This window comes from Falco cherrug, chromosome 12 (assembly GCF_023634085.1).
Source record: "Falco cherrug isolate bFalChe1 chromosome 12, bFalChe1.pri, whole genome shotgun sequence".
Classification (NCBI taxonomy): Eukaryota; Metazoa; Chordata; class Aves; order Falconiformes; family Falconidae; genus Falco; species Falco cherrug.
Window position 1 is genome coordinate 29,099,131 of NC_073708.1, and position 25,053 is coordinate 29,124,183.

Here is a 25,053-nt window from a genome sequence, read left to right on the forward strand (position 1 = left end):
AACCACATATGGTTGATTAGAGTAAACTAAACATGGAGCATTTGTTACAAGTTCTTAAAACAAGACTCCCTTCAGTGGTTAAAATATGAAGTAAGCAAGAAGGCTTGCTTGGTGCAAACATCCCTGCTCCTTCTAGGAGAGCAGAAGTGTAGTACCAATTTGGCAAGAAGTGTTTCACCAATATTTTCTTTTCCACATGGATTTCAGGTTTTCCTTTAGCTTTGATTTAAATCAAAAATTTTCTGAGGTTAATTTTCAAATGAAGAATTTACTAAATGCCCTGTCAGTTTAAATGATCACTATTAAATGTTTTATGTACAGTAGATGTAGAAATATAACAGTTAATAAGGGAATAAACTGAGTTCCAAACATAACACTGAGTTAAAATTTTGCTTTGAAATAATTTGTGACAGAAAAGCTGCAGTTAGCCACTTCACACAGTGCACTGGCTGCCTCTGTTCCTCTAACGCACAACCTAGAAAACTTCAAGCAGCTTTAAAATGTATGATGTAATGAGCAAATAATTGGAATATGCCTATTAAATGCCATCTTGTTATGTCATGTCATTTACATGTATGTGCACATAAATCTCAGCTTTTCAAATTCCATAAAATTTCTGACAAGAAATCATGTCAGGTATAAATAACTACAGGATTCCATTGCCTGCCAAATTCTTTCAGCATGTAATAATTTCCATGTGATCTTACTACAACTAGGTTTAAACATATAAATAATGTCAGCTTATTCTTTCATTATCGATATTTCTGCTACCAGCTTGATGAAGCTTGCTGTCTTCTAAAAATTTCACATCCACAATGTTTATATGCCTCTCTACAGATGCCTAGTTCTACAGCTAGGTTTATATAATGTTTCTTTTTTTCAGCAAAAATTCAAAACTCCCAAATTACGACAGACTCCATTAGAAAAATCTACTATTAATGAACTGAGATGCAAAAAAAGATGTAGAGTAGGTACAGCTAAGTACAGGTTACAGATCAATTGATTTCAAAGGCTGCTAATCAAAATTGATTTTTGAACGACCATTTCCATAATGAATTTATAATAATACTTCAACATTTGGCCAAAGTGGAAAATTATTGCTTTTTCAAAACCACACGACATAACACTTAGAAAGCAACAATTCATTCAAAAGGAAATGTGGTTTTCTTAAGGAATAAAGTCAATTTATTTAAGTGGTTCAAAACTTGTTCTGTCTATGCATTTGTTTCTGCCATAGTAATGAGCTGCTAAACTTTCCTCTTGTGGTTTATAGTTATTTAGCTCATTATAGTAACATAATCATATATCATTATATGCTATCATAAATCTGCCACTTTTCCCTTACAGAGTTAATCTTTTTAAATTGAATAATCTGTTGAGCATCAGGTTGAGTTAGTTTTTCCTTCAGCACAAATCATTTAACATAATATGCTTTAACTTTTCAGTCTAAGTCAGTCCGACCAAAGAGCAAAAATACTCCTCAGAGAATGAAGGGCAGAGGGAACTGTTGGGTACTGAACCCCATTACAGCTGTGAGTTGCTCATGGGGTTTGTGTTCAGCTCCTGTGTTTCAGACCTAACCTTAGCACATATTGAGGGAAAGCAAACCTCCTATTTTGCCCACTCGTAAATTGATTACACGTGATACTTTGCCAGCCAAAAATGATCTTATACAAATGATAGTACAGCTGTGAAACGAGTTTCAAAAAGCTGGTTATCTGCCTGTATAAACTTACACGCTTGGTTATACTTGCAACCAGACAGATGTCCTGCACACTTCTTTATTGTGAATATGTGCCACACTCAAGCAGCATACCATCTGGATTATATAACATATTTCTTAAATATGCAAGCTCCTGTTACTGGAAGAATCTGTGATAATAATATCTCTTGCTAATATATACCTCAAAAATTGCAGAAACATTAATTAGTTCCCACAGAACTCCAGAATAGGTAAATAAGCTCCCGATTAAAAAGGATGAGTAATTCCAAACAAAAAATGTTTTAAATTAAGCCATGGGACAGCTGCTTAGCTGCTCCCATTCCTGTCCTCAAATCACACGAGCACTCTACAGTTGTACAGAGTGCCTTTGCATATTACTGTATAAAATACTACAGATGCCAAACTTCCAAATAACAAAGAGCAAAACATTTTTTCTTTGTCTAAACTCATGTCCAGTGAGTCACTATCAGTGGACTGAGCCAAGGTGTGCTTCAGCCCATGTATTTTGAGACTAGATGGCTCTTGCTTTGGCAAGGTCACCCTCTCCATGCTGACGGAAGGCTGGATGACCAGTCAGATGAGGTGCATAGCTATTAGCTATCTACTGAAAACCTGAATAAATGCAATAAATCTGCCATTGTGATAGCTTTCCCCATTATGATAACATATCACAGGATGAACTGCTCTGAAAATTTTGCTCTGTATATATATCAAGCCACTTTAAAAACTGGAGTTCCTACTGAAATGCTGTCAGTCCCTTACTAAGACAGTATTGGCCAAACGTGCAAAAACTGAAATAAATTCTTTCTCCCCAGCTAGGAATTAGGAAAGTTTTAAAAAAACCAATTAAAACAAACAGGAAGATTTACCTTGAGATCCCTGCTGTACAGACTGATTTTGAAATTGACCGTATGGTTTATTTGGTATTCCAGAAAATTGCTGCCCATTTGGTGACTGGCTGTGTGATGACGGAGAGCCGTGTTTCTGCAATAGGGAAGGTGGAACTAATGCTTTCAGGGGGCTGACAAGTGGAGAGATTATGTTGGAGGCAAGCCTAGAAAAAGAAAAGACAGAATTAACTTCACCTATCACATCACAATATGGGAAAATGAAATACTTGAAAGGCCCTATTTCCACAATGGCCAAACTACTGAAATGTTTATTTTGCAGGTAGAAATTACATTGTTTAAAAAAACAAAAACAAACAAAACCAATTCAGTGCTGCTTTCAGGTATTCATTAGGAGGAAAGGGACTTAGAAAAAGATGTCTATTCCTCTATACTGACTTCCTGTAGTAGCCATGACAGGATCAAAATGACACCACTCCTTGGTTAGCAACTTAAACACAGCTCTGTTTTAATTTAAAATTTTGTAAGTTGAGATTCTTGTCCAGAATACAGAAGCGGAAAATGCAGTTAAGTGAGTAAATGCAAGTAAATTGTTTAAGTGCCTTTGTAGCAGCAACAGGATAAAGCTTTACACCCAAGTTGAAGCCAAGACAAAGAAAAGCATTAGTTTCAGTTACTCCTCACGTACAATTTTTTAGACTTAGAAATACAGTTTTAACTGCAACAGATGGTACTGTCCTTTCAAAGAAAAAATCTGAGAAAGTGTTTGCTTGTGGCGGCACTGCTCAGTGTAAGACTGAGAAGTGGTTATACCTGAGAGGTGGAAAATTCCCCCAGATGTCTGGGACTTGGGCCAGCACAGGAGAGATGTGGCAGTCCTGCTCAGGGAACAGACCCTGACCCAGTGCTCCCACCAGGAGCTGGAGCACCTGAGGAAGAAACTCACTAACTCACTTCCATGAAGTCCCTGGGCATCCTCTGCCACTGGCAGAGCAGAGAAGCTTCAGTGCTTCCTCCTTGCTGCAACGTGACCATCCCACCAAGGGGTGGTACAGCAGCTGGCCCAGAAGGGACGAGCCCTTTGCCAGAGAACTGCCTTTTGGCCATTTACAGCCAGAAGGATGGCATGGTGCATAAGGTGGGACCAAAACTTGGCCATGCATGTACAATCCTCTTTTTGAGCTGCTTTAAACTAACTGTAAATGAGTAAATAGGTAGAAGCTGGATCTTTTACCCTCCTATGGTAGCTGTGACAAATGGCCTTTTGCTGCATAGCCCAGTGCTACGCTGTCAAATGGGCAGGCTGTACAGACCGTATGTACACCATATCCTCTCTGCTGCCTCTGGAGCTTTTCCTAAACATAAGAAGTGGCAATTTGAGCAGCACTAGAACCTTCAGATGCTTAGAAAAACCACCTGTCTGTCTAAGAGCCACCCTGCTGAAACTTCACAGCTACAGGTCCTGAGGCATAGAAATAAAAATACCCCTGCAGGTTGTAATACATGTCACCAACTGGAAAAAAATACTGAGCACAAACCATTGCAGGTGTACAAAGAATCAACTAAAAACCAAATTAAATCTCTCACTGGTGCCGTCTTCTACCACTGCACAAGCCGTTCAAACACCATAAACTATGATTTGCAATAGCAGATCCTCACCAGTTTACACGACTGCTTCTTGGAGCAGTTAGCCTCACTCCCCAAGTTGAATCCTATGCTTGACTTAGGGCTAAAGCACTACATGGGAGCATTCAAGAGGTAAATATAGATGAACTGTGAATTAATGGTGACAACAGCTTAATCAAATTTAACATGAGAGGCAGAGAAACACTGCCAAAAGCTGTCACAGTGACACTCTATTAAAAGGGGTTTTAAATAAATCAACCCCAGTCAAAGCCCATCCTATGCTGAAATAATTCCATCTGCCAAAGCAGGAAAATAAGGCATATAATACAAACCACAGAGACTCTGAATATCCCAAAACTAAACTGAAGAATTAAACCAGTATTGTTAAATGGGTGAAGGCACAGATATTTTCAAGCCAAATATGTAAGAACTGGAAAATAATTTTTTTTGTGGGAATGACAGTACCCCACCTCCCCAATAAGCGATGAACAGTAATATGTAAACCGAAGAAGACTAAAGTAGAATTTTAAGAGCCAACATGCAAAGAAAAAAAATTCTTATGTGTTTTTTATTTTAAGTGCATATTAAAAAGAGCTCAGCAAAAGAGCTGGGGCGGCCCTTCCCGTACCCGAGGGTAAAGGCTTGGGGCTGCAGAGGTGCAAAAAAGGGCCGTGGGGAAGGCAGGGGCTACCTGTGCCCTCTTCAGGTCAGAGACAGAAAATGCTCTCTGGAGTCTGAACTGCTACAAGAGCAGATGCTTGGGGGAAAATGCCGAGTTTATTTGTTAAGAAGCAGCTAAACACTAAGGTCAGCTCCCATGTGGCTGTAGTTTTTCCTCAAATGTCTCAGCAGAGAAATAGTTTAACACAAATGAGCTGTCATGCAGCCCAGCTACAAGTTCATATCTTCTGTAAATGCTCTCAAATGCTTGTCTGTGGTGAACTACTGCATGAAGATGGGGCTGACATTATGTGCTGGGACCTACAGAAAGGCCTTTGCGACGGTCTCTTCCGAGGCTGCAAGCGAGTGCTGGCAAAGCACAACCACAAATTACAAAATGGTCACCAGCCCCTTCAAACGGCACACATGGAGACATTGTCTCAACATGCCAGAAATGCTATTAGAAGCCTGGAAATGCTTCTATCTGAACGGAGATTTAAAAGATTGCAGTTGTTTTCATTGGAAAGATAATAGCTAAAAGAGATCATGATAGTGACATTTATATGGCTAATGACCACACACACATTTAAAAGAGAAACAAAAAATGTACTAAAAATTCCAAGGCCTGGATGAGCCAGAAACCACTCTGAATGAGGGAGGAAAATACTTCTGGTGAGCCAGCACTCTGCAACTGTCTGTGTTGGGTTTCCTCAGCCTTCTCTTGAAATGTCTTGTCCTGGCTACTGCTGGGAAATGTAGCACCCCATAGAGGCCTGCTGGGCTGCTCTCTGTCAAATGCTTTGTTAGGATGGCTGAGCAATCAGATTTTTAAATTACATGCAAATATGTTGCACATCAAACAAAAATGGTACATTTAAGGTGCCCAGCTGTGGGAATACTGAAAAATGTAGCTTCCCTACCCAGTTTTCAACTACTCCTAGATGCTATTTAAATCTTAACCACGTGAGAAGAATTTAACAGTTTTTGCTGTTATTTTAAAAGCAGCGCTTCTTCCCATTCACTCTTTTGTACGCCTGTTTTCCTGTAGTTGCAATAGCGTTTGTGCCTCGACACCTAGGACATGTCTGGTTAAGAGCAGGTGAGACTCCTCATGCGGGGCAGGAGGTGGGGGGTGCGGTGGGGGCGTGGGGAGAGGTGGGTGCGGGCCCTGCTCCAGCTGGGCAAGCTGAGCAGCTGCACAGAGCTAGAGCTGCCAGCTCCCTGCTCCCGCTGGGCACTGCTGTCACCGTGCTGGAGCTCAGCACACATAGCTGTCTGCGGGCAGCCTGTATCCTAGGAACTTACTGTAGCACAGGAACTTGGGCTGAAACCCTGGAAGCACCGTGTAACACTTGACCATCGCTGCCTCCTCTGCATGAAGAGAGACTTCAATGCAATTGTGCTGGTCACCATAAAATCTACTATGCTCTGCTCAGTCTCTCCCCAAAAGGGAATTTAACATCTTTCCCATAACTTAAGGCACAGTTTTTAGCTAGGAAAGAGCTTTGCTCAGCAGAAAAAACTGGCTATATTAGCTACAAGTGGCCAACACAGGGATTTGTCTCCATAAAATACTCAGCACAATGCCTGAAGCTCGAGCTGGTCCCTAAGATATTATTTTGTGTGTGTGTATGCATGGGGAATGTGCCCTGGCACGCTCAAGGAGAGTATTTTCATCAGCTAACTGTCCAGTTCCAAGTGCCGTGTTTTTAATTCTCTCCTGAATATTTGCCTAGTAATTAGGTTGCTGTGATACTGAGGCTGTTAAAAGAAAACCAGAATCATTCCTGATACAAATTAAATAGATAATGCATTAGCAACAGAAAAGCGCTTAAAAGAAGATGCCTTGTGTGTGGAAGAAGAAACACTGAACTACTTACACCAGGAACTCAGCTGGATACATTAAAAATTCCCAGGCAGTAGCTCAGGCGTGTATGTTTCAATAACTAATAGCCTGGACATTTCCTGTTAATACCATACTACAACCACAATTTGCTTTGGTTTGGATATTAATAATAAATATATACCATATATTTTACTTTAATTGTAACTTGTATAATTCAGTAAATTTGCAGGTCCTTTCGGGGCATTTAAATATATACCTGTGCCTATATATAGCTATATATAGAGATACATAAATAAATACTCTCACACACATGTAAAAAAAAAATCCTTATCTTTCCTTCGTTCATTACATTTGAGGGCTCCTAGCTATGCAGCATGTTTCTGTTCAGGAGTGTAAATCTTTTTGCTATCTCCTTAAACCTTGTGACAAAGCTAAGAAGAATCAATGGTTCTTAGATTGCTTCCACTGATGATGTAGTCTGGCTGTTAATGGTGTACCCTGTCTTAAAGGATGCTTGATGGTAACTCAAGCAACAAATTAACCCACTGCAAGGTTTTACTACTCCATTGTTAGAAACCTATGTCCCTTACGTGAAAGATAATTTACCTTATTTCTAGCCATTACCTGCAGCAGACACTAATGAAGTTGACTAGCAAGCCCTCTCTGAATCCAGCAGTTTTCCAGTTGTCTACTGATGAAACTGCTCCTGCTAAAAACTTTGCTGTGTGCAAAATATGATGCAAGTAGGAAAGCTTTTTCACCTGAACATTCATTTTGGTGACTTCAGACCTAATGACAACAGGTGCTTTTCAATCCCTGTCACACAGAGAGGTACAGAATCATAGAATCTTTTAGGTTGGAAAAGACCTTTAAGATCATCAAGTCCCCAAAAGGTCTGTGTTCCTTACACGTGTTGACTGGTTTTGAACTTTCAGTGTCTTTTGGGAACGGCAGTGCTGTGCAACTTTCTTGAGCAGTTATAATAACAGAAAGGGATTACACAGTGGGATGCAGTAAGAATCTACTTATAAATGACCATATATTAACAGTGGTAAAACCAGTTCTGTTTTGATGGATTAAGTTATTGTGGGAGTTAAAAATATCTGAAGATATACTAGAATAGTAAGTAAAACTTCCAAGACTACAAGCATGCCATTGAAAGAACAGAATTTAAAATGCAGTTTTTTCCGATTACAAGGGTGCAGTGGAGAAGCCAGTCTTCTCTCCACCTTGTCCAAGACACAGGAGCAACAGGGCCTGTACCACAGAGAGAGGCAGGTTGGCTTAAAACAAAAGGAACATTTTGCTCACACAGCATGCCCTGGCCTGTGGCATTCATAGCCACAGGAAGTCACAGAATCAAACAAAATGCCTGTTTTTTTAAAAAGGGACTTAATAATTTAATGGGCAAAACCAACATTTCCATGCTAAGCGAGGGCTAATCAAATCTTGTGCTTCAGGATGTAAACTGATCACCCAAGGAGGCAGAGAGGAATTCTCCTCTCTCTTCACTCATCATTCAACTTTGTATGATTGACCAGGTATTGTGGGTTTTTTCAAATTCCCTTTGAAGCACCATGTGTAGGATGGCGCTGAAGACATAATACTAGTCTTGAGGGACCTATGATTTCAGGTGGAGCTGCAAAGCTAATGCATTCCTCTCCTGAGGATGCATCAGCAGACAATTAAGTAAAAGGGCTAATCAGAAAAATCTTGTTTATGTAATACTTTCATCCACACAACCAAGAGAAAACTACTGGAAGAACTGATCCTAACTTGATAACATCCCTTGTCTATGGTACTGTGCACATTTCTGCACTTTGCTGAACAGTCTTAAAATTTCAACTCAGCTTCACAGCCTTTCCTAAGGGAAGCTCTTTAAGTTAGATGAGATACCTCCCACCAAGTCATCAAACCAAATGTTAGACATCGACAACAAGCCAATTCCTCATGTCTACTGCAACGCATTTGTCGCACACATCAATGGGAATGCTCAAAAATCTTCATCTTAACAGGATTTTTTAAAAAAGAAAATGAAAAGTGACAACAGACAATATTAACCTGTCTTCTCTCTCATTTTATAAAAGTGCATACCTTTAGGAAACAAACATAAATCCCAATAAGACTTTCACATAATTTTTTTTTGTGATCATGTTTTAACAATACAATTTTGGATGGTGAAAGTTTATATTTAATTGTAAGTAAGGCCCATGTGAGGGAACTATCTAGGTACGCCATGAGCTAGCTGAGCTATAGAAAAGACATCTAATAGGCTACAAGTACCACTGCCTTGTTTTAGAATTACTTATCCTGCCTCCATTTTCAGCCTCCTGAAGTAGGCAGTGGTGTATAAGAATCTGTGTACTTGCAGAACACACACCACCAAATGTCTTGTCCCAATATTATCGCAACATAAAGAACCAAAAAATAAATACATATCAATATTGATTTTTCTGAGCTTTCTGTCAAGATGTCTAGACGCATATTTTCTATATTCATCCACAGTACTTATTCTGAGTAAGAAACAGATTCACACTTTAGTCTGTCTTCGTTCAATAGCAGTTCCTGGACAAACTAACACAGGGTAAGAAATTGTAAAGCCAGATTCTGAGCAGTTTTAAGATGAGCTTTTGCATGATCTAGTTGATCATCTCTTGACTGCCAAAACCTATAAGCAGTATACTTAATTAGTAAATATTGAATGGAAAATAGAAAAATAATGAAAATAAATTCAAACTAAGATTCTTGAATAGTAAGTGTAACAGCAAATGAAGTGTAACAGCAAAACAGAAATATCTAAGGTAGGGATGTTTCCAATATGAAAACTGTCTGGGTTTGGGGTTTTTTTTAGTGATGTGATGGCTTGATTGGCAGATTCCTCAGCTAGACAAAGAACCTCAACCCATATCCCATTGAGTTCAGTGGAAACAGGACCAAATCCAGACTGAAAAACATCTGTCCTTTATCTCAGATATTTTTTTGTATATTTTGGGTTATAAGACCATTCTGTAATAAAGTTCTCATGCATAGCATATAGCCATATCAAACAATCTTGACTTTGAGAATTACGTTTCACTCATATTAATATGAAGAAAAGCATATAATAAAGCACCAGAGTAAGAAGCACAAAGCAAAGAAGCTCCATGTTTTATCTTAAGTGACTTGTACAGTATTGCAGCTAGTTAAAAAACTGTGATTTGCCATGAAAGCAGGTTCTACCCTAAAATCCAGCATGCCAGCCATTTCATTCATAAAATCTCTCCCCCAAGCATTATAGTTACTTATATTGTGAGAAAGTCCAATTCAGTTCCAGGACCAGGAGATTATTTTTTTTTAATGGAAAAAAAAGTTAACACTGATTTTCATCTCTTCCCATAATATTAAAAATGATGTGTAAAGCTCTGCTAATCTGGTCTCTGGATAGCGCCCAATCTCTTGCCACGTGTTTCTGTTCTGGGTCTTGCCCTACGGGAATTTCTGTCAGCACATGCTCAGGAAACAGTTATACCGTTCACTCTTTTTTTTTTTTTTTAAGGCGGACTCTATCTGAAGTTTGGTGAACCTTTGCACTAATCACTGCCAGGTGCCTCTGGCTAGGTTTCTGGAATGCAAGGAATCTTTTCCTTCTCTCCCTCTTTCTTCCTTTCTCCTCTTCCCCCTCCTTCCCCTGATATATAATAAATCCTTCAGTGCAGATCACCTTGCTGGGCATCACTGCATTTTATTACCCTTTTCTACAAACAATGAGCAAACAAGTTACTGGGCTGTGACACAGTGCCCTTCTTACAAGGCCTTCACTGCAAGATATAACACTGTGTTTCTGATTTTCTCTTTTCTCACTGTGCTTGTGGCCAGCTTGAGTAGGTGGCTACTGTAAGAGACTCGGGCTTTATTCCTGGCTCTGCTACTAACACAGCGTGTGACATACCTCTCTCTGTAACATCTTTAAAGTAGGACTGAGGCACTGTCAGCCTTTTCCTAGAAATACCAGATAATATTTTTCATTCAGAATACTGTCTGGGATTACTTGAATCCAGCTCTGCATCTTCCCTCACCCACACTCTGAGCAGTGATGACAACAATTGCCTGTACAAAGAGTGCAGGAGCTAGTTAGCTGTGAGGAGTAAGAGGGGCTTCAGAAACATTATGGAGAACACCACCCATGGGACCTTTAATGTGACTGAAGAGTCTTAGGTCATTTAATTGCTCTAGAATATTTTTGATAATACCAGTAACAGTGATAGGAAAACAGCTTTGGGTTCAAAATTACACAGGAGCCATAGGAGCCCTTTCCTGGTACACTCAAAGGCTTTCTGTGTGGGCCTTCTCTTCAGGTACAGAGTGACGTACTGAAATACAGTCTTTTCTAACAAATACGCATGTAAGTCTCAGTTTGGTATAAAGCATAACTCAGTATTTTTTAATGCATTTCATTACCTACACAAACTCACACATACACGCAAACACATTTTTTCTATGTTAAATGAATATCTCACAATTGTTCCGACCTAATATGTGCAATTTCTGCAGAGCAGTTAATCATAGCAATCATGATGGGAACTGTGCCAATCTAAAAGACATTTTTATTTATAAGCATTTGTTCAATGGGTTTGAAATGAAGCTGATGAATCACTACAGTGGAAGCCACTACACATAATGGGAAATTTGAAAACTTAATCTTGCTAATAATCTACCAGGAAAATATATTTCAAAAGTTAAAAAATCCTTATTAACGTGGTCAAAGAAATATCAAAACATATTTAAATAAAGAGCACTGCCTTAGGTTCAAGTAATCGCCAGGAAGTCAATTACAAAGACACGCAATCAAACACTCAGTATTATCCAGCATGTACTGCATGCTTGACTGAGCTATCTTATTTTAGTCATTTAAGGTCATTATTGTCTGGCAAGTATGCAGCAAGATGCTTCCAGGTGCAGGTGGATTCTGTACAGGTAGTTGATGTCTGCTTTCAAGTTTACAGTCTAAAAGCCACTATACCATACAGTGGGAGATGTTGAGATAACTTAATCACTTGTTATACCCTGATAAATTATTGTGTTTGGCATATATGGTTTACATCTAACTGCAGAAATTTTGCTAAAAAGAAAAAGAAATTTGAAAAGGAAAGGAACAAAAATCAGCTTTACAGATGTTAAGTGTAAATTTAACTACAGATAAAACCAGTAATGGCTAAAATAGTTAATAGAATGCAGAAGACCTGTGGTTGAATCCACATTAAATGCTTTCTGAGTTACTCTGACCAAGTCCTTTAACCTCCCACCTTCTCCCATAACTTTCTTATTTCTTACTCTAAGATAGTTTTGCTTACAGTGTCTCTTCTGGGCAGGTAACATACCATTTAATTTGAGATGCACTGATGAAAGCTCCCTAATGAGTGTCAACCCAGCCCTTTCAGAAACACAAATTAAATACATGCCCACCTATTTCTATGAATGGCCAAACAATATTTTACCCTGCGATCAAGCACTAAGTTATTCTTAACCACACATTGTTGAAATAAGCCTATGCTAGTGCTAATTTTACTTTAAGGGCGGGGGGGGGCGGGAATTGTATAAGCCTATCTGGACATGATTATAAATGAATTCTGATCACATTTTCTACAATGAGATAAATGACTTGGGATTTGAAACCAGATGCTTTTAATTACCAATTTTCTTTGTTACATGAACCTCACTCAGCTCTGCACCTGTACATTGTTCTTTCTTTGGACAGATGTACTGATGCCCCTTTTGCGTGCTCAGATCCATAACACTGAGATAAATTATGATGGGTTCTTGGCTTCCAGCATTGAAAATGTTTTCAGCTGTCAGAGATATCTGTTTCTTGTTATTGGTTTTAGTGCTTTTGAAAGAAAGACTAAAACACCGACTTGTGTATTCTATTATAAATGAAGAGTATTCTCCAGCGGAATCCACAGTGAATGAGTGATGTATCTCCTTGGTCCTTGGAACTGTTATAAAAACTGTGTAGGTATTTAATTCTCCAGAGTACTTCTAGGGAGTAAAACTTTGTTTCCTACAAAGATTGTAGCAACATGCCCATTCCTAGTCAATTTATTTATGTGAGCTCACAAACTAAAATATTAATTAAAATTAGACATAAGTAGTTAATACACCTAATTGTCTCTTGAAGTAATGAGAATTAGGTACACAAATGCATTTTCACCTCCTGGTCGGGATTCCAACAGTTCAAAAAGATAGCATAACGGATTGAAAAGCCTCCTGCATTTCTTTTATTGGTTTTGGGGCAATTTCTTAAAACTTATCCCAGAAACAGTCATGCTTCAGAAAACTAGCTGCTTGCAAACACCACTAAAACTCTTACAGCCAGAATGTGAGTCTGGTCCCATCTGATGAGCAAGCACCCACCAAACCCTTTGTATACCACCACCACCTACCAGTAACGCTGAAGCCAAAACCAATCCCACAGAGAAGAGATGTGGGCTTGATCGAGGGTGCCATCTCCCAGCTCCGCAGCTCACTGAGAGCGGGTAGAGGGGCTGGGCCAGATTCTTATCTGAAGTGGAGGCACCTGACAGGGTCCTGGCTATGTATGTAACAGGGCTTACAGTCTCTTTTCTTGCCAAACACATACAAATCTAAACCACAAGATTTTATCCTGCATATTTGTTTTCAATCTTAAAATATCAAGAATTTCAAATCTGGTGTCCCCTGGTTGAGCAAGAAGAGAGGCTCTGTGTACTTTGTTTTACCTCACGTAAAGAAAAATGAAGGACTAAATTTTCAACAGAGAACCTTCACATTTAAGTATTTCTGTGGTGTTTGAATTAGCAGGTGCTAAGAAGCAAGCAAACAAAAATTCTGATGTTTAAGCAGCCTGATTAAAATGTCTCTTTTCACCTGACTGTTTTTAAGTCCTGTTTCTTGTGATGTATGGGTAAGTGGCTCTTCAGGGAAGGTCTGGAACTGGTTGCAGTTAGCTGGTGAGAAGCCCAGGCAAGCTCCTTCCTCTAACCTTGGTTACTTAATCCTTTATATTAAAGGGGCTCACAAGACTGGATTCAGAGTTCTCATGAATCATCACCTATGGACATCACAGGTGCCTTAATTCCACTAGTTCTTCATTTACTGTTGTGTTTACAGAGCAGAAATGACCTAAATTACCAAGGGAATATAAAAAAAATAGTTTCACTTTCTTTTCCCTTGGAGACACATCACCTTCCCAATAAAGTTATTATTTGTCAGTACCCCCAGCTTCTTTTGAGAACATAAGTGCTGTTTGTTATGGGTGACACAAGTGACAGAAGGCCTCACAGTCACATATAGAGGGACCATGTTCAGATCCTACAAAGTGACCTTGTTAGGTCATTAAGTTAAATTGGTGCAAATCCCTAACTTGGTGCCACCACTCAAACTCATTTAACTTTAGTCATATCGGTTTCATTTAAGCTGATAATTTATCACACTAAATATTCTAAACTGGAATTCACAGAGATAGTTTACAAGTGAAACTAATGACATTTTTAGATTACTTAGATAATAACAGCTAAAAAAATAGTAGAAAGCAAGCCAAGTGCAACATTCACCTCAGATGTAATACTAAAAGCTGTTTTTCTGTCTCCATTCTGCTACAAATCAAAATAGACTATTTTTGCAATGGGCAAAATGAAACCAAGGTAGACATTATACATGGCATATTCTACAAGAAATGCTAAAATAAACCTTTGCGACCTGAAATAAAAAATAAATACATATTTAAACCTGGATCACAACAAGCCCACTTTCTGGATGCCAGAATATTTCTCAGTCACACACTTTTAGTTTAATTAATATCAATATAAGTAAAATCTTTTGGTCTAGCATACACTTCATACCAGAATTTGAAAAAATACTCTCCAGATTGTATAAAGCCAGTATAAATACATTTGGTAATGAAGTCAGATTTTGTTAGAACATTTTCAAGTGAATTAGATAATTTTGTCAAACTATTTAAATGTCTTAGCAAACCATTTGGGAAAATTGACTGCTGCACTTGGTATTGACTTTGGCAAAGGATGGTATAACATAGGGCTTTTTTTTAAAAAAAAAGAAAAAGCCCTTAAATCAAATTCTGAATCTTATGTCAAACTTGAGTAGACTATTTGTACTCCGCCTCATGTAGTTTTTGGCATCTTGCATATTTGATGACTCAGTAATTAGATTTCTTGATAGTAATCATTTGGTTCATGCCGCAGACTTAAACTATGCAATCCAGTCTTGTCATCGTACTGATTCACAGTATAGAAATTCTTCACATTTACTTAAACATGAATGCTGCGACAGCTGACAAATGAGGCAAAACATTATATGTGTGCCAGAAAGCTGGAGCGGTTGATATGAGGAAAGGTAGTGTTAGGTGTTTCTTTCCTATTGTAAACTATATATATTTTATATGAGTAATGCCATACTGCTATGAACTGGCAAAGGTGTAACAGTTCTATAATTCAGTGGCTCCAAGCATTAGATTATTAAGTGATTTTGCCCAGTTAAATGGATGAATGCTTTAAACAAAACTGTGCTAAGTATAATTCAAGGCCTATTAGTTCCCATTATGTTTCTGTACTTGCAATTAAAATGTCATATACGGGCTGTATTTCAGGAGTCCTTAATATCGTAAGCATAAACAATTAATTTAATTAGCAAAAGGATCTTGGGCTGGATATTGACAAAGCTGAATGCAGATTACTTTGAGTTTAGGAAATGGTATTTGAGATGCTGAAAAATTCCAAGTAATTATGTCATGAAACTAGATAGCCTGTTTTAAAATAACTATTCAAAAATACATTCCACTTTCCATTTCCTGATGTTTGGTTCATGGTTAGAAATCTGTTATCATCTCACATTTTGTCATAGCACATTAACTACGGTGTTTCTGCAAAGACTTTACATTACTTAGGTATATAAGCATCTAGAACTGAAAACGGCAGAGAGAATTCTGATGTAACTGTGGCCTAAGCAAATGACCAAAATGTTGGTAGAAGGAGTTCCGTGAGCAACTCTGCTCACTCGGCTTTGTGTTTCTGCTGAGGGATGAGTGCCGTACTCTGGAATGGAGACATGAGGGGCAGCAAGGAGAATTCCTCTGGGAGCTTCAGAGCCTTAAACTGAAAAACTGTCTGTTGCCCTCATTCTGCTGAAGTCTTTGCTTTCATTTCGTATCAACAGTACCAGAACATGAAGTGCCTTAGGAACAAAGCCACCTTACTGACAGCCTGTTAAATCCTTCCCACAGTATATCCTTACTTCATTTTATTCTTGTTTGGGACTTTTTGCCTTACCTCCCCTAGGAACCAACTCAAAGAGGAAACAGCTGAGCAGCACACTGGGGAGCAGTGACAGGAGGGGATCCTACTCCCCCAGGCTCAAGTAGTCCCATTCTGCAGGGAAAGAATTGCTCATGGATTACCCTCACTTTGGACTGTCTGTCTCCCTTTCTTCCTATTTGCGCTCACTGCCTTCTCTGCTACAGAAAACTTCCTGTTTATCTGGTGTAGCTTCCATCTAAATCAGCATGCCCAGTGCCTACAAAAATGCCGTGACTGCCACAGGCATGAGTCTGCCAACAGGAAACACATAGTTGGGAATGTGGGTGCCATGGCAGGGAAGGCAGAGGATTGGGCACAGGCATCTCATGACAGGGACAGAAGTCTATTCCCGTGATGGGCAGATATGCATCATACGTTGGGAGGGAGCACTGGTACCTGCTGCTGGCATAGGTCAGAAGAGATGGTCGAAGGAGGAACAGGGTACAGAAGCTAAGCTTGCTACAGCATTCGTTCCCCAATTAAGAAAAAAAATGGAGTAATTTGTTCCTAATTGAATTCGCTCAATCAGATAGATTGTTCTTCAGCTACTCCAGGTGCACCTTTCCTTATCATGCCCCTTCCATGCCACATAGATTCTGCCTTCGGCCTTTTGCTTAAAGCATACAATTAAAAAATTTCCGGGCTTTTCTTTCCCCATATAAAAGAAGGGGTAGGTCAGCCCTGGACTAGGATGGGAAAACTCTGCATTCAATTGCTGTATTTGCTAAAGAACCCCAACATATTTTTAGGGGAAAAAAAATCTCTTAATCTCTCTGTATCCCAGGTTCCCATCAGTAAAGCAAAATCAGAGTCCCCTCCCTGCCCAAAGTGTGGGAATTAAAACTGTAACTTTGATATTTAATTTGCATGAGGCTAGGCACCAAAAAAAATCTGAGCAAAAACATTAGTGCAGAAGTTTGTGGCTTACAGAACATTCTTTACTGTTGAGAAGACGTTATGAGATCCTTGAGCAAATGGTCCTTTAGAAATATCAGGTACTGTAGCAATGCAATGCAATCCATACTGTAGCAATGCAATCGATACCATCAGTGGGATAATATATTCTTCCCTGATTAGGATCTTGCTAGTGAATGTCTGCTGCTGAGACATGTATTACAGAAAATCTTATCAGAGAGCAAGGAAGTGAGAAAGCCTGCCACTCTGACACTACCTAAGTCTTAGCTACGGCAAACACCCCTTGTTCCTGAGTGAGTCATAGTTTGGGTTTTTACCCTTTGTGAGATTTCTCATTTTTGCTGAGAAATGTTCTCCGCACTTATCCAAACCTACAAGAAGTCATCAAGGAGGAATTAAAAAAAAAAAAAAAAATCTAAGTGCTATGAAGAAAAACAACTCAGTGTGTTTTGTTGAAGACAAGTACAAGGACCTGAACAACCTGCTTTGCACAGGGGATGGATGACATCACCTTCTGAGGTCTCTTCAAAACTAAATTATTCTATGATTCTAAACCAAACAAAATTGCTTAGTTTGGGCCAGTGTTTTCCACTTGAACAGCACCCATGCAAAATAAAATAAACAATTAATCATTCATTATCATGCCAGACAAAGACTGCACATGTTTCTCACACGTACCCTTCCCTCGCACTCTCCAGCGGTGACTGATGGTGATGTGGACTGGAAAGAGTAGAGTCGAGTGGATGATGTCTTGAAGGGATGTCATGAGGAGGCGGCAATATACCTGGTGAGGGACCGTTATGGTTAGCGCTGGAACCACTGTACATGCCTGTGAACACACATCATTTTGCAAAACACAATAAGCAAGGAAGCATACAAATAAGTCCTTGACAGTCCCCAACTCCTTCCCTATTCCTCCACCGAACACTGAGACACAACCACACAGCAGCCCACTTCTGTTGGGGGAGTCATACTGCCAGGGGGAGTCACCTACCCAGAGAACCAGTATCAGCAAACACTGCTGTGCTTGGAACAGCACTCAAAGCTGTATCAGTGTGTTCTGACACATGTACATCTCCCCTCCAACCCTCTCAGGTGGTCCATTTCTTCCGTGCTCTGACAGCAGACCTGTAAGCGCTCCCCCTAACAGCTGGCAGGCCTTGGCAGGACTCTCACCCTGCCTTTACCACACTTCTGAGGGAGAGCCCGCAGTGCTCAGTTGTTTGCAGCACAATGGAGCTCATACTGACAGCAGAACAGTACATGATACCTTGCCGACATTACATCAGACATTGAACTTGGAGCACTGTACTTGCATAAGGGGGACCAGGACCTGGGTTTTTTCGTTGTTAATTTCAAACTTTTTAATTTGAATTTCAGTTAGTATGCTGCTGGACATCCCAGACAATTCAAAAATAGCAAATATTGTACAAATGAAACCCCAATAAATTAAATCCAAAGAGGAGTGAGGAGAAATTTTTAATAAGAGCATGAAAACAAAAGGTTTACTAGTACACAGAGGTACTGAAGGAGTGTGGATGTCCCATTTTTCTGGGGACTCTGGCCACTCTCCTCTACCGTGGCAGTCAGACACCAAGAGCCCACCACATCCTCAAGCACACACTTTGTTGAGGAAGCTTTGCCCAGCACTCTAAGATGCTGGGATTAAGTTTTTTTCTTACAGCCTTCCTTCTAAAGAGTAAGCCATGCACTAAAAGAGCCTGGGCTGTCTGGGGGTCAGGGCCTTGGCACTGACTTTTAGCATGAAGGCTGCACTGAGGGCAGGTCTCTGTAATGAGGGGAGACTGCAGAAGTGCTTGCTGCCTGGAGGTACAAACGCTGTTTGCAAATGCTACTCCATGGCAGGGGAAAAAAGGACTGGCTCCTAGATGCAATTCTTGGAAAAGTCTAGTCCTTCTGTTCTCAGTTTCTCTGTCTTTCTCCTCCTCTTCTTAAAGTCTGCCTATAAGACATCTCCCAGCGTCCTGGCCCACCAGGGCATGCCCCCCGGGGAATCTGAACACAGAGGAGGACTAGAGCAGCCACTCGACATTGTGTTCTGAAGGCTGTGGGGAGCAAATGAAGTTTGCCAGCTCCCACAGTGTCCAGCTATACAGCACAGAAGACCTCACGCTCCCTCCAAGACGTAGTTTCTTTGCCTCCTCTGCTCCTGTAGCATTCATCTTTCCTCTCCCACTCACTGTGTGCAGAGCTACACAGTCAGGAAGACAGAACTGTGTCAGCTATGTTTGGCCATGTCCCGTGTCACTGACAGGGTTCTGGATGGCACTGCTCCCAGACCCTCCCAGTGACATGGAACAAGCAGAAAGCAACATGAAAATCTGGAGCTGTGGGGAATGTGTGACAGCCCTCTGGGCAGATAAGCAACGGCTGAATGTCAGCATCTGTTTCTGTGTGACTGAACAGCAGAACCACTAAGGCAAGATTCCAGCCACCTTTGTCAGGGACTTCAGATGAGTCAAAAACCTCTCATGAACAATGACTCCTCAGCTGTTGACAGATCTAAAGCAACAAAAATGAACCACATCATCTCTGTCTCCTGCTAGACAGAACATTTGTCAACCAGCCAGTGAAACCAACTTGCTTTCTGCACGGAGAGCCAGACAGAAGGGGCTTTAAAGAAGTCAGATGTTCCCAGGTGATGCTAGGATTTATTTGTCAAAGCCTCTTCTGATAACAATAAGTCAGTAGCTAGAATGCTACATTGCAAAACCACTGTTTTTCTGCTGGTGGCTTCAGTCTATTTTATAATACAATGGTTTCACTTCCCCCAGATCCTTACTGTTTATACATTTATTATCAGGCTTGGAAGATGAGCCAAACACCAATTTGACCCTGACTGTGTAGTGTCATTTCACACTTCAGCTGTATCTCCTACAACATGCAGTTCAGGTATATCAGCAGCACAGCCCGGAGGAAACTGCTGAACATAAAAGGAGACGTTTATGCTCTTTAAGGCTAGCAGACTATTACTGGCCCCTGTCAGTAACTTGAACAAAAAGCTCAAAACCCCCCAAAAAGTAGTTTTAGCACTGTGGTGGCCAGTAAACACACTCAATGTTTTATCTCACAATCCCACCCCTGAACAGTTCATGAATATTTAATATGTCTCTCCTGGCCCCTTCCTTACTGTCTCAGCTACTGAGGATAGTTCAATTCTTTGCCTGAGGTGGATTAGAAAGACAGAGTAGCAGAGTGCCTCCAATCAGCATACCCCTGTAGAGAAGCAAGAAAATGTTAAAAAAAACACCCCACACATCCATATGTCCAGGAGCCAAGTCCTGTATGATCCCATGTATCAAACCCGCCCCATCAGAAAATGAAATGAAACCAGAATCCCTGTCACCTTGAGCTTCTGTCATAGCCAACCACTATGCAGAGGACTTTAATCATCTGTGGAACTACTAGGGTAGACACCCATTTCCCACTCCTGGGCTTGAGAAGTTGTCTAGCTGTGGACCTGCTCTCCTAGGTAAAGTGGGCCTTCTTCCATCTACCCTCAGTTTATCCATCTTTTGATTTACTGATCACACCTTCTGCAGAAAAGGTCCCTGCTTGGGGAACGCATGTGCTGAGGCTTGTAGGGTTTGCTCATCAGTGAGTTTTCCTTTTCCTGCATCTTTACTTACCACAACACCCTCGCTCACGCTCAGTTTGACATGCGGCATCTCTCGTCCTCACATCCCCCCACCCCGCTTCCACACCACAGCTTGTGCTGCCTCACCCCAGAAGCCACTGGCTCCCCATGCACTGACACCCCCTCTCCACGGCACTGCTAGATCGGCAGCCCACCGCAACGTCGGCTGAAGCATGTTGGGGTAAACCCAGCTGTCCCCATATCCTCTGCGACACTTAGACAAATGTGGCGCTACACGTGTGCTGCCTGCTGCCAAGCAGCATGTGTCACAGCTGAGCCCTGCCCGCCTCTCCCACAGTGGGAACACTAATTTTGGGTGCCACTCTCTGGTATCCAGCTGCCAGTATTCATGAAACTTGTCAGAGCGCAATTATCTTTGAGGCGTTTGTCAAATGTGGTTGAGCTCGGCTAATGGATTTAAGAAAATACTGTGGGGAAGGGGACTGCCACACATGTGGACAGAGAGGCGAGCAAAATGATTACGTAAGCCTTGCTTCCTAAGGAAGCACAACTAAACCCGGAGCCCTGACTTGTGCAGCATGCATCCCTCAGACACAGGGCTACTGGGGAGGGGTGGGGGGAGCTGCGAGGCTGCTCTGGCATCAGACACGGCGATGCGTGCTCCTGGGCCTGGTGGTGAGGCTCTGAGACTGCACAGCCGACCATTTGGATGAGGGCTGCATCTGCTCCTGAAGCTTCTGGATAGTGAGAAAGCCAAGACACGAGCCAACGTAGACAAAGAATCGACCCTATTGTTCACTTGCTTTGCTTGCATGGCGTGTCTGCCTATAATTAAGAGTACTTCGAGGGCCATGTGGCACAGACAATGGAAGATGGGATTTACTACAAGATTCCATGTGAGCCTGCAATGAGACATTAGTCATTTCTGTTGAGTCACTGAGGACCAAATTGGTACTTAAGTTTAAAGTTATTTATCTCACACAGTGCAAAACAGGGGCACTCCAACAGAACATAAACCTCCCTTCCCTCAGAGGGACAGACCTTTCTCTGGCCGTGGGCACTGTGCAGGGTGTGCTATACTAGGCACTATGAATGCTATCAGCTACCAGCCATTTATTCTGCTACCGGCATTCATTTTGACGTATTTTATTCCAGACTTAAGGGCACTCAGAGTTTGGAGCTGCTGTCACTGTGATTCCATGACTACCTAATGGTATGTTCATGGGTGTTAAGCCCAAAGATGGTGCTTTTAGAATGAAATATTGGCAGTGGCAGTTTATCAGGAAAGAGAGAGTGCGAACTGCCTCGTTCAGGGAAGCAGGAAGTATCTGCTGATATGAGGGTGTATGAAATCCTTCCCACTGCCAAGCCCTAATGGAAAGGAAGATCTTTTCGAAGGGAGAGAAATGCTGCCTTTGCTGCGTGGATCCCTTTGCCCAGGAAACTAGGTGCCTCTGTGGTAGAAGAACTCAAGGCGGGAAGAGCAGTTGCTAGTCCAGCCTCAGTATAATTTTCAATACTTCTAAAATTTCACTCGTTTTACAGTTTTTCTTCCTTTTTTTTTTTTTTTTCCAGCAGCAAGCTATAATATTCTGATTATTTGAAGCCACACAGAAGCCTTTATAGCTGTTATGAATGACTGCTCCTGCAAGTGCAACCACTTCAGGACTGTGCACCTTGAGCCTCTTCACGCATTGACCATCTTAGCTTGTAAATATATGTCATCAATCAATATTTTAAATGGCTTGGCCTTTAACCTTAACATCCGTTGCCAAAACAGTACTCTGAACATCTGTGACTAGCAACTTTTTTCCCCCAGCTCTATGCTGAGACCAGAAAAACAATAACAAAATGTGCCCAGAGAAGATGCCCGAGTGGAATTACCTAAATGGAGACGCTTCCTTTGCAGGGAGAGTGATAGGAGCTCTTGGGCACAGCTAGAGTTGAATGTATGCAGCCATGAAGCATCTTAGTTATGAGGAGGGAAAAAGGAGGAAGATTTAAGCTAACGATGGGTTCCTCTGACTGCAAAACAGTCTTTTGCTCACTGTCTTACCCAGTCCTAAGCACAAACCTGCTTTGAAGTCAGACACAAGGAATGAGAGCTTTTTAAATATTTCATTTTTTTCGGTGATTGGCTTTCATCCCTGACATATTTAAAATGTGCTTTAACTCGGAGAAAGACAAAACTGAAACTCTCCAGGAATCCAGGCGATCCCTAAACCCCAGAGCTCTGCACATTAATAATGTGGTTTCTTCAGGGAAAAAAAAAGGGGGGGGAGGGGGGTGGGAAACCCAAACTCAAAAGCCAAAACCATGAACATTTTCATAATTTGACCTGGAATCAAGAGGACATCATATACTGTATTGATCCATGTATATCCTATATAGAGTGTTACAGATGGTTTCTCCAGAAATATTACCTCTGCTTATTTGAAAGAGCCTATGTGCAATGATTGCAGACTATAGGTGGCAGCAAGAATGTCCTTATGCTTTGATTCTGTAAGGATCAGCGCTCTAGCTTATGTGCCCTAAAACATGACAGAGGAACAGTTTTGCCTATGGAATTGTACTATGCACAGTATGAAGCAACTTCTTTTTCACTGTAAAACAGTTGTTCAAATCTTGATTTATTTTCCCTGGCACTTTTTCATACTGTGCATGTGATGGGGTCTCATTGGTTGACCTGATGGAAGTATCAGGGATGATTTACTAGTTTTTTTACAACATCCTGGTGATGGATTGATATAATCAGCAAAGAAATCATATCAGAGAAAGCCAGTATTATTGATAGATAAAATCCTTAATTTCACAAGAGGTTCTCAGAAGTGACACAGAGAGGTTAGGGCTGGTCTGTTTATCTGTAAGTTAATAACTCTTTTCCTGTTTTATTGTTTTCACTTGAAATCTGAGGCTGTTTCTGAGGTTCTTAAGTGCAGACTGTTCCGAGGGAAATGTCACTGTCTTTCCTGTCCTGCCTGGAAGCGAGACGCCAAGCCATGCTTCAGCTACACTGGACTGCCAAGGGTGGAGAGCTGAGGCCACGGACTGCTCTCACAGATCTTAAAGAGTGCAGAGGACAAAGACAGAGGATGGAAATAATGCCCTCAAGTCCCTCCAGCTTTCTGCCACTTTTTGAGGAGCTAGGTATAAACCGTGAGTGCAGACTCCCAGGGGAACAATGTTAGAATGATGGGTTATTTCCCCTTCTACTCCGTTCTGTTAACAAGTCATATTCTGACATTTTAGCATAAATTGAACTAGAAAGGAGAATAGGACATGTCAACCAGGATGCATTTTTTACTTTTTAAGGTTTGGAGTGAGAAAAAAACCAGCAGATTCTTGCCTAAGTAATTTTTAGTAATTTATTACTTTGCTTTTACAAAGCAAAATGTATTAATAAAGTGCATCAGCTCTTCCCTGGGTGCAGGGGAATTATCACCAGGCATTTTTGTTTTCTAATCCTCATTTACAATTGGATTTCTCTAAGCCTCAACAGAAACAAGCTAGGGTTTGTCTGGAAAGCTTGTACTCAGTTACTAAATCGATTTTAAACATATTTAGTAATACCAAGTCAAGCCTCTCCTCCACAGTGGAACTGAAAGAAGATAAAGTGCATCTTAAAACAAGATAGATTAATTTTGCTTTAAGTTAAATAATTTTAGGAATAATTTTGGATTTTAATAGCACTGAACTTTTTATAATATTGACCAAGTTTGAGAGTAAAGTCTTCAAAAATGGCATCCCTCCCTTTTTGTGTCTCATCTTGGCTCTGTTCTGCAATCTAAACACCTCCTCCTATGAGGAAAGGCTGAGAGAGTTCAGCCTGGAGAAGAGAAGACTCTGGCGAGACCTTATTGCAGCCTTTGAGTACATGAAGGGGGTTTATAAGAAAGATGAGGTCAAAGCTTTTATCGGGGCCTGTAGCGATAGGACAAGGGGTCATGGTTTTAAACTAAAAAAGGGCGGATTCAGACTAGATATAAGGAAGAAAATTTTTTACCATGAGGGTGGTGAAACACTGGCAGGGGTTGCCCAGAGAGGTGGTAGATGCCCCAGCCCTGCAAACATTCAAGGTCAGGGGATGGGGCTCTGAGCAACCTGATTGAGTTGAAGATGTCCCTGCTCACTGCGGGGGGCTGGACTAGATGGCCTTTAAGGGTCCCTTCCAACCCAAACTGTTCTATGATTCAGACTGTCCTCCACTCTCAGGCACAGCATGTGGTATACCAGACTCCACATTCCTGCCCTAAAATTAGGAACAGTCTATCCAAAACTGGGTTTACTATGCATTATTATTTAAAGAACTACAGAATGAAAAAGTGATTCGTATCTGTTACATCTTTTTTCTGGAGATTCTCTCCAGACCATACAAAGTGCTAGATATAACATGTTGCCATATATCCATCCCATTTCTAATATGTAACTGCCATTAAAAAATTAGTAAGGTATTAGGATAGGTCTGTAACATAACAGACAAGGACACAAGG

At 40.8% G+C, this 25,053-nt stretch overlaps 1 protein-coding gene across 3 annotated transcripts in view; it reads right to left on the reverse strand.

The window, feature by feature from the left end:
• GLIS1 (GLIS family zinc finger 1) overlaps positions 1-25,053 on the reverse strand; it is a 211,130-nt gene that overhangs the window by 9,028 nt on the left and 177,049 nt on the right. For 2 of the 3 annotated variants that reach the window (XM_055725190.1, XM_055725191.1), the window contains exons 8-9: positions 17,623-17,773; positions 2,593-2,777 (exon numbers count right to left, since the gene is read on the reverse strand). In XM_055725190.1, coding sequence (XP_055581165.1) covers positions 2,593-2,777; positions 17,623-17,773 — 336 coding nt within the window. The remainder of the gene's footprint in view (positions 1-2,592; positions 2,778-17,622; positions 17,774-25,053) is intronic. The other variant, XM_055725192.1, reaches the window with a different exon arrangement.